Genomic DNA, 15,176 nt, shown 5'->3' with positions numbered 1-15,176 from the left:
GAGGAATAATCGACTCCGTTCCTTTAAATTATTCAAAGTATTTGCGGTGCATTACTTTCGAATAATTCAATGGCCCGTCGTCAGTTACTCCTTTCATATTCATAAGAATTCAGAAGCTCTAGATCAGGTGTTTTCAAACTTTATGATAGCAAGGACCCCCAAATATGATGAACCTTATTGTGAGGGACATGCACTTATGCAGTATATCCATTTATATATTTTTTGTAAAAAACATTTAAACTTTGCTAGATATAGTAATTTTATTATTATAAAGACAGCGTAGCGTTTTCAAATAATTGGCTATATAGTAGGGATGCTCCGATCGATTGGCCGACGATGCTTGCTATGCTTCTCAATAAATTACGGTGAAATGTCGCTACATCCAAAAGCCAGAGGGCGCTCTCGTGCAGAAACTCAATGTGCTCTGAAACCGAAGAACAATATACACGCAGCTATGACACGCAGCTCCAGGAAATGTCTTAAGGATATATTTATATTGCTGTTCTTCAAACTTTTTCAGGTATTTTCATGCTAATAAAGAATATGTATAATAATTATGTTTGACGAGTGTTGCTTTTTCAAATGCATGTTATAAACGATTCAAACTAACAGCGATTTCAGATCAATAAGGACTTATTGCTCAAAAGCCGTAGTACATGAAATGGCTGTGAATAAGATCGGCTGTCCGATTCAGAATAGTGAATTTTTAGTGGATATCGGCATTGATCGGAGCATCCCTACTATATAGTATATTTTTTCTTAGTCTTTTTTTCTCTGAAATTTTCTGGGGACCCCTGAGGGACCCCAGTTTGAAAATCCCTGCGTTAGATTACAGTCTAATAGGTGGAGGAGATCTTACATCAGTATCCAGAAGGTCTTGCATGCTGGTTTCTGCCACCTCTTTTGATTCCTGAAATTTCTCCCCCGCTTGTCTGAGCTCCTCATCGGGAATTTTTCCCTGACGCTTCTTCTTGTAGTCGTAATCCAAACGGCGGCCTTCCAGTTTCTTAAGGTGATGCTGAGGAACAATAAAGACTTTTAAACGAGTGCATTTATATGTACAATCCAGATGTGGGGAAAAGTCACACATGGTCAAGTCCAAGCAAGTCTCAAGTCTTAACCATCAAGTCTCGAGTCAAGTCTCAAGTCACAGTTCAGATAAATCAAGCTAGTCAAGTCCTGATAAGTTTCAAGTCAAGTCACAGTACTAAAATAAATAGAGGTACATTTTTCTCGATAGGTCTAAAATAAGCATTAGATACAGAAATCGAATCAAATGAATAGTAACACTCTCTTTATTGTATGAATTAAATATAATTATAATATTTTAGAGCTACAGAATTTATTTTCTTTTTGTCTTGGGTTGTGTGACACAGACTTGAGTAGGTTAATTGAGGCTACTGTCTCTTTAAGAGAACCATAGACTAAAGGTCTACACGGGTCCAAAAATTCCTACCCGAACCCGATCAGACCCGTAAATGTGATACACTGAACCGACCCGGACCTGTCTGTTATTTTGAAAGCTGGACCCGGAACCGACCCGGACTCGTCTATTATTTAAAAGCTGGACGCGGACCCGTCTAATATTCTTTGGCTGAATGTTATTAATAAGTCAATAAACAAGTAGCGAAAATTAAACTTTTTGTCTTACCCATAGAAGTTAGTCTTCTCCCTCCTTGTACCTGACTGTGTGATGCACAATCCTTATTTCCATGAAAGTTCCATCCATGTTATTCCTCTCTTGACGATTGAAATGTTTAATGCTTATTCCAGCTTTAAAGTCCACTTTACAGTCATGGTGATTAGTAACGCAGTTTTACATTTGTTGTGTATTGGGTCAACTTGCTTAATAATGTTTGCCCATTTGGATTATTATAACGATTGCTCGTTCAGTGCCATGGCTGCTTTCGTTAGCTTTACTTCTTTGCTATCATCTCTATGCTCTTTGAGCAGAGTCGCGAAAACTTTAGATATAACAGCAAGACAGTCAATTTATAATATTATTATAAAAATTACGAGAAGTTAGTGCAAAATGCGCGGTACGGCAGAATAGGTCATTCCTTCTAAATAAAAGAGCCAATGTCAAAGGGAAAGTCATTGCGTCCCACTGCAGAAGCTCCTGACTGGTAGCCAGAGAAACATTACAAGAGTGCATGCGCGTTAGCTGCCTGGTTGGAGCAACCAAATATAAACTTTTTAACGCAATTTTAGCGTCATAGAAAAAATGTATGCGACAGTTCATCTAAGTTTTTGTTGCTGTTTTTGAAATATTTTATTTAAATGTGAGTGTGTGTTCTCCGAGTTCGATCGACCTCGGGTATTACCCACAATGTTAAACAGACCCGGGACCCTAAGTAATAGATTGAGACCCGACCCGGACCAGGCTGATCATTTAAAATATCTTCCGTGTAGACCTCTACCATAGACTGGTTTCTGCCTCTAATCTATACATAAACTTTAGACCTAAACAATATTTTTTCTTAGAAAAAGAATACTGTATGGAGATTATTTTGTTTGAATGTGCCCTGTCAAGAACAGAAAGATTTTATGTTCGCTTGTTTTTTGAAATGCATCTCTCTCGTGCGTGCACTATTGAGGGCACTTAAACGTGCATGCACACACAAACGGAGGACGAATTCCAAACAGTGCAGCGCTCCACATTAAAACTTTGTTGTTTTTCAGTGCTCTGTTCGCCAAATGTATTTTAAAGGACTACAGTGTGAGAGACAGTAGCGCAACTCTCTCTCTCTAGTCTACACATCAAGAGTTCTCATCTGAATGGTGTAGGGATGATCACGAGCTGGACCAGACACATTCAACCGCACGTGCGTCTGTGCGCAGTTACAGAAAGCTGCTCACTTTAGTGCCTTTTTGTGGTTAAATTGTTTAAAATCAATCATTTGCATACGTATCAGTAATGATAATGGTCACATTTCTAATAAGAAAAAGCATAATATGCAACCAAGGCCAAATTATCACAAACAGGAAAGATTAATTTATTGCAATAGTAATCGTTATAGAGTAAAACTGACTATAAAGAGATGACTTTCATACCTTATGGTTCTTATGGTTGTGATTGTCCTGTCGGATATTCTTACGTTGCATATTTTGCATCTGGCAAATCTTTTTAATTGCCACGGGCCAGTTCAAAGTCTTTATAGCCAAACGAGACTATTTGTGGAGCTCAACTAACGTTACTGTCTGCCATGTTTGGCTCAGTTTGAATTGTACAGCGTTAAAAGGCACAGACGCTGATTAGTGGTGCTGACGTCACAATAATAATTGTTTATTTAATGGATATTATTGCTGTATGTTTATTATAAGATCAAATTATTGTCAATACTTCCCCTTCAAGTCAAGTCTCAAGTAACTTGTTCTCAAGTCAAAGTCAAGTCAAGTCATTTTCATACTTTAATCAAGCAAGTCGCATGTCCTGAAAAGTCAGACTCGAGTCAAGTCATGTGACTTGAGTCCCCCACCTCTGGCACAATCTTACTCCAATTCTGCTTAATGAACTAATAACGTGTATGGTCATGTTTTCTTTTATCAGAGAAGGGTAAAAACGATGCACTCGATGCATGTGACTATCAAATGTTAATTTTCATAATAGAGTCTGACTCGCCATGTGATCGCAGTTTTCTACCTGTATGTCTTTTAGATCTTTATCAACTATAGTTTGGAAAGGGTCGATGAAGTTCTGCTTGACGTCAATGTCCAGAGAGTCTTTTATTTCTGCCAGTCTCTTCATTGCTTCTCCCATCTCCACTAAAGCACCACCTACAGAAGATGTGAAAAACATCTTATTTAGCCTTAATATAAATAATAACAAAACTTTAAAATACAGAATAACATAATGTTAATATCTATTGAGATCTTTCGGTATTGGTCTGCAAAGAAGTTTGTCCATGGACAAGATTTGCAGGTATATCACACAACTCATACTCCACCTCTTTTACATACACATACATTACGCTAAAATTAATGTCTGTACATTGTATAGTTTATAATTATAGCGTATGACAAAGGTTTATCCAGTAGCTTTCATGTTTTTGTACTTAAGAGTCTTCCTTTTACCAAAGTTGGTGTCCTCTCCCATGTCTCGCCCATATTTCAGCATACATTCTCCAAGAAGCCCTTCAGCCTGTGGGTATCCTGGGTTTTTCACCTGACCACGCATCTTAGACATTGTGTTAACCATGGTCAGCTTCGCTCTCGATGCTGAGAGATCAAACAGACAAACAGTCAAGGTGCATGTAGAGAAACAGACAGATTAATCAGGCAGGTAGAGAGACAAACAGCCATATACAAGCATTCAAACCCCCTTCACTTTCTTCAATTTTATTACGTTGCATCCTGATACTAAAACAGCTTAACCGTTTAATCATTAAATCACACTGATTTTTAATTTGGCATCCTCATTTTAGCACTGAAAAAAATAAGTTGGTAACAAAAATATTGTGTAAATAATTTATTTAATTTAATACTTAGCATCTTTTATATTAATTGATATAATAGTCTCAGTCAAAACATTTTAGTGGATCACAAACTTTTAATAATGAACAATAAAAAAATTGCAACAACACCTTGTGTTTTATTCTATATATATTTATTTATTTTCCTGTTTTCCTTTTTTCCACATAAAGCTTCTTGGACATATCTTGGGCTATATAAATACATTTTAACTCATTCACCGCCATTGACGAGTTATCTCGTCATTTATGAGTTCATATTTAACTAATAAATATGCCTTTCTGGACGAATTTCAAAGTGAAAGTGTAATCCACTAGATGGCGCCAAATAGAAAATTTATCAAAAACGGAATTTAAAAAGATTGAATGATTTATTTTAACTGCTTTTATGGTTGATAGTCATTCTGAGTCTGATCTCTAACATAAATTCCTTTACAAAAACACAATTTTTTTAAGCTTTTTGCTCAAAATGTTGTATTTTTGAAGAGAAAAATCCATATTTCAGTGGTTAAATTAAGTAGAAAACATAAATATATAATGAAACGTTTTATCCCCATTTTGTTTGTTTGTTTGTTTCTTTATTGTTTGTTTGAAAGCAGAGGGTGTGTTCTTTAATTTGATATAATTTGTATGTTTATATATTTATAGAAGAACATTTTTCCTGCAAGGTATTTTGTGAAAATTTTGTTAAAATCACAAAAATGCAGGTGGGCAACTTTTCTCAAAAAGGCTGTTTACACTTGGCATTAACATGTGTTTTCGTCGATTGGATCACAAGTGGACAACGTTAATGCCAGGTGTAAACGGTGTTCAAAACGTTTTGAGGTCCACTTTCGACCACTTTCAACCACATCCAGAGGTGGTCGAAACCACTTTTGATCGGATCGCTTTGGAGTTGCGGAACGCACATGTGGTTGAATGCGTTCGAACAGCCACAAGCGACCGCCTTCTCTCCGCCCATTTATCTAATCTGAGGTATTAAACATAAGTTTTACATCTTTTTTGACTTCTGGCGTGAACAGACGGTGAACAGTGCTATTTTTAGCCTTTCATTGATAAAACTAAGCGGCTGATCTCCGTAGTTTCGTTTTGAAAGCGTGTGAAAGTTGCGCGATCCTATTTCATCAATTGCGCTGAAAATTCAGAGAAAGCTCTAACATATACATGTACAAAACACTGTGCAGCATGTTTACTTGCTAAACAAGCAGCGAATTCCGACAAAATATTAGTTTGCGTCCATATGAACTCATAATTACTCCCGCTCGGGTTTGAATGACAGCAGAGAGACTCGCCAACCGTCCAACAGACCACCCCCTCATAGTATTCAGCACAGAAGCGGTCGAAAGTGGACAAAAGAGACGGATTTAAATACCAGGTGTAAACGTAATGTGTCTCTCTCGTCCACTTGTGATCCGATCGATGAAAACACATCTTAATACCAAGTGTAAACAGCCCCAAAAAGGCTGGCGGTGAATGAGTTAATATACTGTAATGAACACTCAAACAGGACATCTGAACATCTAAATTATATTATAAAATTATTTTAAAAATCCACAATATTTTGATGCCCCAAAGTGGAGAGATTTACACAAGCACAATATCAGATGTTCCTCTGGTTTTACGGTATTGTCCGATGACAGTGTGTGTTTTACCTGGGTTGGGCTGCAGGTATTCTGTGGTCTTAGAGAGTACGTCTGTTATGGCTTTACTGGTGATGTCAGCTTTCTGTAAAGCACAAAGGTAAGAGAACAGGTGTGTGAGTTAGTTTACATCACACTGTCAACACAAGACACCCATTATGCTGATCTACAGCTCTCGTGAACAAAGACAAGGAACATGTCACTGGTCACACCTACTTAAAGTGATACTCCAGTGAAAAATTAAAATGACCCCATAATTTACTCAACCTCAAGCCGTCTGAGATTCATATATGACCAACTTCTTTCAGACAAACAAAAACAATGTTTTATAACGGTGGTAAACAGGGTCCAGGGAACAAATTTGAAGACCAAAAAAGCACATCAATCCTTCACAGATATAATCCACGTGGCTCCATGGGGATAAATAAAGGCCTTCTGAGGGCAATCGATGCGATTTTGTAAAGATAAAGATCCATATTTAAAGGTGCCAAAGAATGCATGGAAATAATATGTTAAGTTGTTTACTAATATCTACATAGGTGCTATGTGGCTTTATTAAGTGAAATTATTCAGAAACGTGTCCATTTACAACCCCAGCATTTGCCTTTAGAATGAAATGGTCTATTACTATCTTATTTAAAAGGGTCATGAATAATAATGTTGAGCTCTGCTCTGATTGGCTGTTTCTCAAAGCAGCTCCTTTCAGTAGCTCTGTGTGTGTGCAAGGAATAATCAATTGTTTGGAAATTGTAAATGGACGTTTCTGAGCGGTAAGTCTGTGTTTTTTCAGTATGGACCTGCAAAACTGTAACATCAATAGTAGAACTTCAGCCTAAACCCTAGCATATAGCATTAACTAGCATATAGTGCTAACTTGCCAGTCACAACTTTGTTTTTAACATTGTAACAACATTGTCCTTAATTTAATGTGTAATTTAAGTTGGGGGCATACATCTCGACTGTAACGTCACAGTCTGTGTTATGTTGAGATTGGTCTGTTTTCCAGCGTATTTGCATGCACAAGGTTTACAATCTATGCATAGGTAAATACAGTTTACAGTTCTACTGCACCTTTAAATAATATAACTAGCTTCGCGTATTGGCTGCATTCACTGCTGCTGCTTCTTCATTTAATGGCAGGTAGCACCAACGTTAATGTGCATCGCAACCTACTGTGTTGGAGTGGCTTCAATACTTCTCTAACGAGATTAGTGTTAGGTGACAACAGTGAGTTAGGTGGGGATAATGCACCTTAACATTGGTGCTAATCGCCATTAGAAAGAATAGAAGAAGTTCTGTGAATCCGTCTTGCCCGAGGGGCAACTTTCTAATCTCTCTGATGAAGCCAATACGGAAGTGACTTATACTGCAATTCATCGACTGGCCGCTAGAGGCTGACTCCAATAGGGACTCAATTCCCATAGACCTCCATGTTAAAATGCCCAACTTTACAGTAGAAAATAATACGTTTACAGCCTGGTACAATTTTGTTTTCTCTATAGACCCCTTCAAGGTTTGTAATCATTGAATGACTATCGGGTGCGCACGCAGCATGGGGTCAAACTGTTCATACCATCCAGGCTTTATAATTTAATCTAACAGGGCTGAAAAATGATGACTTACCTCAAATAAAGTGAGCACTACAAACACAAGCCTCTTTGATATTTGCATTGTTCCAGCCTGCACGTTAATTGCTTGCAGCCGCAGATGTTGTATTTTATGTTTGTGAGATTCTGCATGAATCGCGAAAACTTTACGGAAGACCTCGTGCGATTTTCACAGCCCACGACGTAAGTATGCATTTTTAACGATACCGAATAATACGCAACTCAATCTGCTGTAATGGCTTTTCTGACCCCAGCATGCGCAGTGGGAACCGCCTGTGACGTGAACCGCGAAGGGGTCTATATAGCTAGCCTCAGCTTCACCCATGTCTTTACCTATTTTTGGTTATCCGCAAATGATTCACGGTGACGCGCGACCAAGATGGCGACAGCTGGCACCGGCTAAGCTTTAAGCTTCATAAAAGCTCTTCACAAACCTATGGGTGACATCACAGACACTACGTCCATATTTTTTGCAGTCTATGTTCTTGCCCGATACGGTAAGCTAGTAATTATGGTTAATGAAGATATTTTTCGAACAAAATCAGATCAATTACCCTCAGAAGGCCTTTAATAACCCCATGGAGTCATGTGGATTACGTCTGTAAAGAATGGATGCACTTTTTTGGGCTTCAAGTCAGAAGTTGTTGTTTACTACCATTATAAAGTTTGGAAGAGCATGGTCATTTCTAAAATAACTTTGATTGCGTTCCTCTAAAAAAAACAATCATGTACATCAAGGATGGCTTGAGAGAGTAAATCATGGGGTAATTTTCATTTTTCACTGAAGTCCCCCTTTAAAATACGGCAATTCAGAAATCCCACTGTACAAGGCCAGTACTTATACCATATGAAATAGAAAACACTTGACTACATATACATATATGTGACCCTTCCTTTGAAAACTCAGCTGAAGTCTTTTTTTGTGATTTACTGTTTTCTACAAAAATTCATTTTACATAATGTGTAGAACATTGTGTGAAAATACTACCTTGATATTTTTGATATTGACTGAGTAAGACCATGTCAAAGATTGAAATCAATGTCAAATCAATGACTCAAATCAAACAATGATGCTTCTAATATCAATATTAGGTTATGAGACTTTATGCTGGATTTCACAGACAGGGTCACAGGATTCAAATCCATTATTGCTGATAGGCTATTAAATACAATTCAAACTATTAAAGCTGCAAGCAGCGATGGAAGGGCCCTCGCACGCATGTGCACCGCCACCCTATGGCATTAGTTAAGCAGTGAACCAGGGGGATATGAATTAAAGTGGGTAAATATAGGTGGATATTCAAAGGACAAAAAATGTGCCACACCGCCTGTGTGCAGCAGGTGGCGCTATGACTGTACCTGATTATTGTTATATTGACGTGTGTAGGCCGGGACCCTTAACAAACTTGTGAAGTCGGGGGCAGATCGGATAATGTATGCCTCAATTACAACAGCTTCCTGTTTCATGGCGAAATATCACACTTTGCCAGGCTGCCACGACACGCCCTTCAACGAAAAGTCAAGATCTTCGTAATTTATCACGGCAAAGGGCTTAACATCAGTCTGACCAAATATGATGATGATTTGATTAAATCTCTAAGAGCAGTAAATCACAGCGTAAAACATGGCATTTCCTGCTACCTCTAGGTGGCGCCATGACTGAAGCTGAATATTGGCATTAAAATGTGTTCAGGTCAAGACCCTTATCAAACATGTGAAGCGTGGGGCAGATTGGACATTGAATGCCTTAGTTATAACAACTTCCTGTTTCATGGCGAAAATGCAGAATTTTGTCAGGCCGCCACGGACACACCCTCCAATGAAAAGTCAAGATCTCCGCAATTTAGCATCGCAAAGGCCTTTAGATGAGACTGACCAAATATGATAATGATCGGATTAAATCGCTAGGAGGAGTTCGTTAAAGTACGACGCTTGAAAATGTCAAAAAATTACAGAGAAAATTCAAAATGGCTGACTTCCTGTGGGGTTTAGAGCTTCGCTCCAAGAGACTTTTTTGTAGGTCTTGGGGTGCTAGATGATCCTACCAAATTTCGTATCTGTACGTTTTTCGTAGTGGGGGGGCTGTTCTCTTGAAATTTTGCAGGTGGCGCTATCGAGCCATTTCTACACGCCCACTTCTGACGCCTATACTACATGTAAATTTTCGCCACTTCTGACGCGTGTGCAAATTTTCATGAGTTTTCGGGTATGTTTAGGCCCTCAAAAATGCGATCCATTTCGGAGAAGAAGAAGAAGAAGAAGAAGAAGAAGAAGAAGAAGAAGAAAAATAATAATAATAATAAACGGAGCAAAAACAATAGGGTCCTCACACCCTGGTGTGCTCGGGCCCTAATAAGAGGTTGGAGATTCTTTCACACCAGTCTCATATTAAGTGTTAATTTACACTGATCAACAAATGACAACAAACAACACCTATAAACTAATTCACACTGATCCAACAAACTCCAAACAACACAAACAAAGACAAACATTCTCATTAGGAATGAATGAGTTTGTTGGATCAGTATGAATTGGCCTTTATTCTTGAAATAATATGATAGTTGCATATTTAATCATGGTGCTGCATGCTTGCGGTAAGATCTTTACTGCAAACACGCCACAGACGCTGTCGAAAGAATTTAGGCAGTAAATAATGTTTATCTTAAACTTTTAATATTGTATTAGCACATACATGCAACAACTTTGTGTCCAGTGGCTAAATATTAAATCCCTGAATCTTAATGATTAAAATGAAAAGAGATTTAGTTCATAGTTTTAACATCACAAAGTGAATATAATGTATTACCCTCTCAAGGTCTTTAAAGTCCTCATCCAGTTTTGTTCCTTCTGCACCCCCCACCTTTTCACTCATCAGCTAAAATGCACATAAAGACAGGTATTAGGCCCATACATTCATCTTCATTGTATTATATTGTATCAGAAACATGCATCATTTCAGCAACACAACCTAAAAAAACATTTTTGACATGTTAGCATGATAAAGCAGTGGTTCTCAAACTTTTTCGGCTTGCGGGCCCCCCTTGTGTACGTTCCATCCTTTCGTGGACCCCCAAAGAAAATTTATGACATAAAACTTAAAAATTTGAATTAAACAAAACCTATTAAATTATACAATGTACTGTTGTTGGTTAGTATCCTTATTTTTCTGAGGTTTAAATACACAGAATTTATCATAAATTAATGTATTTTATAAAATGTCATTAAACTGGGGCCCCTCTCGCACCATCTCAGGGCCCCCAGTTTGAGATTCACTGTGATCAAGAATTACGACACATAAATAATAGTAATACAACAGCGAATTGCATGGCAGAGAGAAAAAATTATACCAAAGAAGGGTGATAAATCTCTCTGTACTCATTTTCTGAGGGTAGTCAGAGATGAAATCTTCTATCTGAGGGGTTTCTCATGCAAACTTTCCCTGTTGTTCATCAACGACTTCCTGTATGGCAATGTGCACCCTCACTAATATTCTCTTTTTAAATTTCTCTTATTTTTACGAGCTTCACTCATAAGACTGTTTGTATGGCGTGTTGTATTAAACAAGAAACAATGAAATCATCTCAATTAAAAAATATTACGGAACAAGCAGCAAGCCTGGGTGGTAAAACCTGACATCCAGGGCTTATAATGACTGAAAAACTTGATTACCATGACAGACATAGGAATTGTTTGCTCCATTTAGCACTTATGTTCACCTATTGGCTTTTTTATAGTATCTTATCTTAAAATAGGCCTTAAAGAATGTCTATATATGGACTACACTCTTAAAAATAAAGGTGCTTCACAATGCCATAGAAGAACTTTTTCTGTGCACAGCCAGGGTTGCCAGATCCGCATATTAAAATCAGCCCAATGGACATAACCCACATAAAAAATCATCTCTCTAAAACGGTTTAAAGTAGCCCAAATCTAAACTCTGCCAAAAAGCAATGACTTTGCAACGCAGAGCACATCATTTCTCATCGAGTTCACGCTTTATCTCTGGATAAACGTACAAAGTCAAAGTTGAGTTGGAGAAAGTTGTTCTTACGAAGTTTTCAGATATAGGCAAAGAAAACATACTTTTCCAAAAGCACGATTCTATTTTATTGCTGTATGTTATGTTATGAAAGTACACATGAACCCTGCAGAATGTACAGCACGTGACCCCTTTACCTTAATAATACATGTTACGATTGCGTGTTTCTGTGACGAGAATCATGTGACATGTAAATATAAGGTACATATAAGACGTAAAACTTAAGCACAAATTTTCTGCGTATGTGCACAAGGTATTTTTGAATAATATGATAGGGGAAATAGTCTGGTTCACGTGTTTACATGCGCACTTTTCTCCTGATGATCGGATCACATCCAATCACATATACGTAAAAAATTAGCATCCAATCGACCTCAAACATATTGATTAAGGTGTTTACATAAAGGCTTTTTAATCCGATTGTGCCATCAATACGATTATAAATGGATTATTTGGTTGCATGTAAACATACCTACTGTTTTGTCAATATGATTGAAGATTTTATAATTCTACACTGCTAAGCTAACTTAACCACAGCTATTTTACTATACATCTATAAAGTTTTAGATTAACTGCCTTAACTAATCTATTTAGCATTGGACACAGACACTATTCAAAGATCAACCCAACGTCAGGCTAAAAAAATGGGGACAAACCCAGCCATTGGGTTAAAATGTACCCAAAAGTTTATTTTTGAACAACCCGGCATTTTGGGCTGAAACAACCCAGGCTAGGTTATACTACAATCTAACTGGTTGTGTTCATCTGTTTTTGAAAATAACGCACCATTTTTATGGTAATGTAGATATTATTAGCATTCGTGGACCCCATTTACTTCCATAGTTTTCTTTTTCCTATGATGGAAGTGAATGGGGTCCACAAATGGTTTGGTTACAAAAATTTCTCAAAATATCTTCCTTTGTGTTCATCAGAACAAAGAAATGTATACAGGTTTGTAACAACATGAGTGAATGATGACTACATTTTCATTTTTGGGTGAACTATACCTTTAATATACTGAACACAGACAGGATGGATAAAATTAGTATTTAATTTAACACATAAAGTGTATTTTCAGCTGACATTTCTAACACTGATGTGACTAATGGGGCGGCAGTGGTTGAGTGGTTCATGTAGGTTGTCTACAAATCGGAAGGTTGGTGGTTCAATCCCCGGCTCCACCTGACCAAGTGTCGAGGTGTCCTTGAGCAAGACACCTTACCCCAGCTCCTCCCGACAAGCTGGATGGCGCCTTGCATGGCTGACACCACCGTCGGTGTATGAATGTGTGAGTGAATGTGAGGCAAAATTGTAAAGCGCTTTGGATGTCCATTGGTTTATTAAAGCGCTATATGAATGCAGTCCATTTACTAGGGCTGTCACTTTTTATTCGATATTCGAATATGCATTCGAATATGACGTGACATATCCGTAATCGAACTATAAATAAACTGTCCGGGTTTTAAAATGCCACGTTTAGCGCATTTTTACAGTAACACCTCGTAATAGGAATGAGGCTGAGAGTGAGACCGACGGCAACTGTGCTTAAGAGAGGCCAGTCAAATTGGACCAACATGAACCTAATGTGCATTGTGCATGTCAAGATAGAATATTAGTTTGTATATAAAATGACATTATTATTTATAGTGTTAAATATTATAGCAGAATAAAAAGCTTGCGTTAATACGTTCGCATTATGAAATTAGCACGTATAAAGATAATTTCATCATGTTTACAACGCAATGTAAACTTTATATTAAACGCAACAGCATTTGTCTTGTAAAGGGATTTTAAATGATCATGTGCTGACTGTCGCGTGAGTCAAGTGAGCTCTGCTTAACTCATCGGTAAGTTTTATTTCATCTCAAATATCAAATGGTTTGCGCTCTCTATCATTAAAAACGGCCAAGCAAACAGCACGCGCAGAGATAATGCACTTGTCAATGACAGCTCACAAACACGCAAGATAGTCTATGTATGTGTGCTTGTTGTCAATGAGATTTCTTCTCACAAACAGGCTCAAGCGCGGGATATGTGTGCTTGTCAATGAAGGGCATTATATCCGCGGAATTCAGCGGAGTTTTCCGCCGAAATCTGCGGGCGCGGATTTCGTTTGGGCTTGGCTATATGCCTTACTCCTGCTGCTGTTCAAGTTGTCACCTGTTCTGAGTTGTTGTTATTCATAAGTTGATAACCTGCTGTTTCAAACATGAAGTAAAAAAAAAGTAATGCAGACAGCCCTGTTTATGACTGTCACTGTTAATAAATTGAATCTCCATTACGTTTTTTTTTTTTTTGATGCGCACGGGGGGCACCTAGATATTCGAATATATTCGGATACATTGCATGATATTCTATATCCATTCGAATTTGATTTTTCTCAAAAGTGACAGCCCTACCATTTACCATTTACCATTTACCATAATACTAATAAAATTGGGTTAAAGTGCCGAGTGATTTGATATAAAAAGGAAGTCAAGCAGTTTAAACAAACTTCAGATCTGTTTGCATTATTATCTTTGGCCTAAAGCAAATCTAACACAGCGGTGTTACAGACTCACATGAACAATGGCAATGTTGTAACATATCAGGTTTACATAGCAGGAAGGTAAATGCCCACATGGTAATAAACATTAGTTACTTTAAAGACTGACAGAGGACAATAAATAATAAAGACTGACAATAAACAATTTCCAAAAACAGTCTTGTCAATATGTAAGTGTACAAAAAAATGTAATAGAGTAAAAACATAAAGAGAAAGGAAGGAGAAAAACATGCTACAAGGCTCAAAGAAACCTGGCTGTTGACTACTGACTGTTTGGTGGGCGTGTACACTAAGTGAATAGGAATCCAGTTTGGTAACTAAACTTAAATGAATTCCTAACACACCTGTAATGAATCCTTTTGGGTGTGCATGAGCCAACACACACACACACACACACACACACACACACACACACACACACGCACACGCACACGCACACGCAGTTTTACTTTTCCAAATCAAGCAGGTGAAATCAAATAGGATTTCAGCCTGCACAACTTCAAAATGCATTCTCCATTAAGATAACTACCGGCCTACAATTTAGAGATCATAATCTTACTGACAGCAAGCCCACAAATTTAAGTTCCTCACTGCGGAGGTTGTGATAAATATGTCATTGGAAACAACAAAACAAATGTTCAAAAAGGAAGTCCCCTCCCTATTTTTTCACGACCATTGCATTTTTACAACGACATGTTAAGTTAAAAACAACTTGAGACCCTTGCTTTTGTTCCCTTTTGTTTAACTGTGTTCAGGATAGCAGAGGAATATAACAGTCAGAGAATACATACAGTAGAGAACTAACTAGTCCAACCCTAAAATGTATGTCCCCGATCCTTCAAACCCCCTACACCAACAACGCTAGTTAGAAAATAA

At 37.7% G+C, this 15,176-nt stretch overlaps 1 protein-coding gene across 1 annotated transcript in view; it reads right to left on the bottom strand.

The window, feature by feature from the left end:
- sh3gl1a (SH3-domain GRB2-like 1a) overlaps positions 1-15,176 on the bottom strand; it is a 31,754-nt gene that overhangs the window by 10,586 nt on the left and 5,992 nt on the right. The window contains exons 2-6 of the mRNA XM_055201309.2: positions 10,523-10,591; positions 6,122-6,194; positions 4,075-4,218; positions 3,644-3,777; positions 860-1,018 (exon numbers count right to left, since the gene is read on the bottom strand). Of these exons, the coding sequence (XP_055057284.2) occupies positions 860-1,018; positions 3,644-3,777; positions 4,075-4,218; positions 6,122-6,194; positions 10,523-10,591 (579 nt within the window). The remainder of the gene's footprint in view (positions 1-859; positions 1,019-3,643; positions 3,778-4,074; positions 4,219-6,121; positions 6,195-10,522; positions 10,592-15,176) is intronic.

The sequence above is a fragment of the Misgurnus anguillicaudatus genome, chromosome 2, assembly GCF_027580225.2.
Source record: "Misgurnus anguillicaudatus chromosome 2, ASM2758022v2, whole genome shotgun sequence".
Classification (NCBI taxonomy): Eukaryota; Metazoa; Chordata; class Actinopteri; order Cypriniformes; family Cobitidae; genus Misgurnus; species Misgurnus anguillicaudatus.
This window is presented reverse-complemented; position numbering and strand designations above follow the sequence as displayed.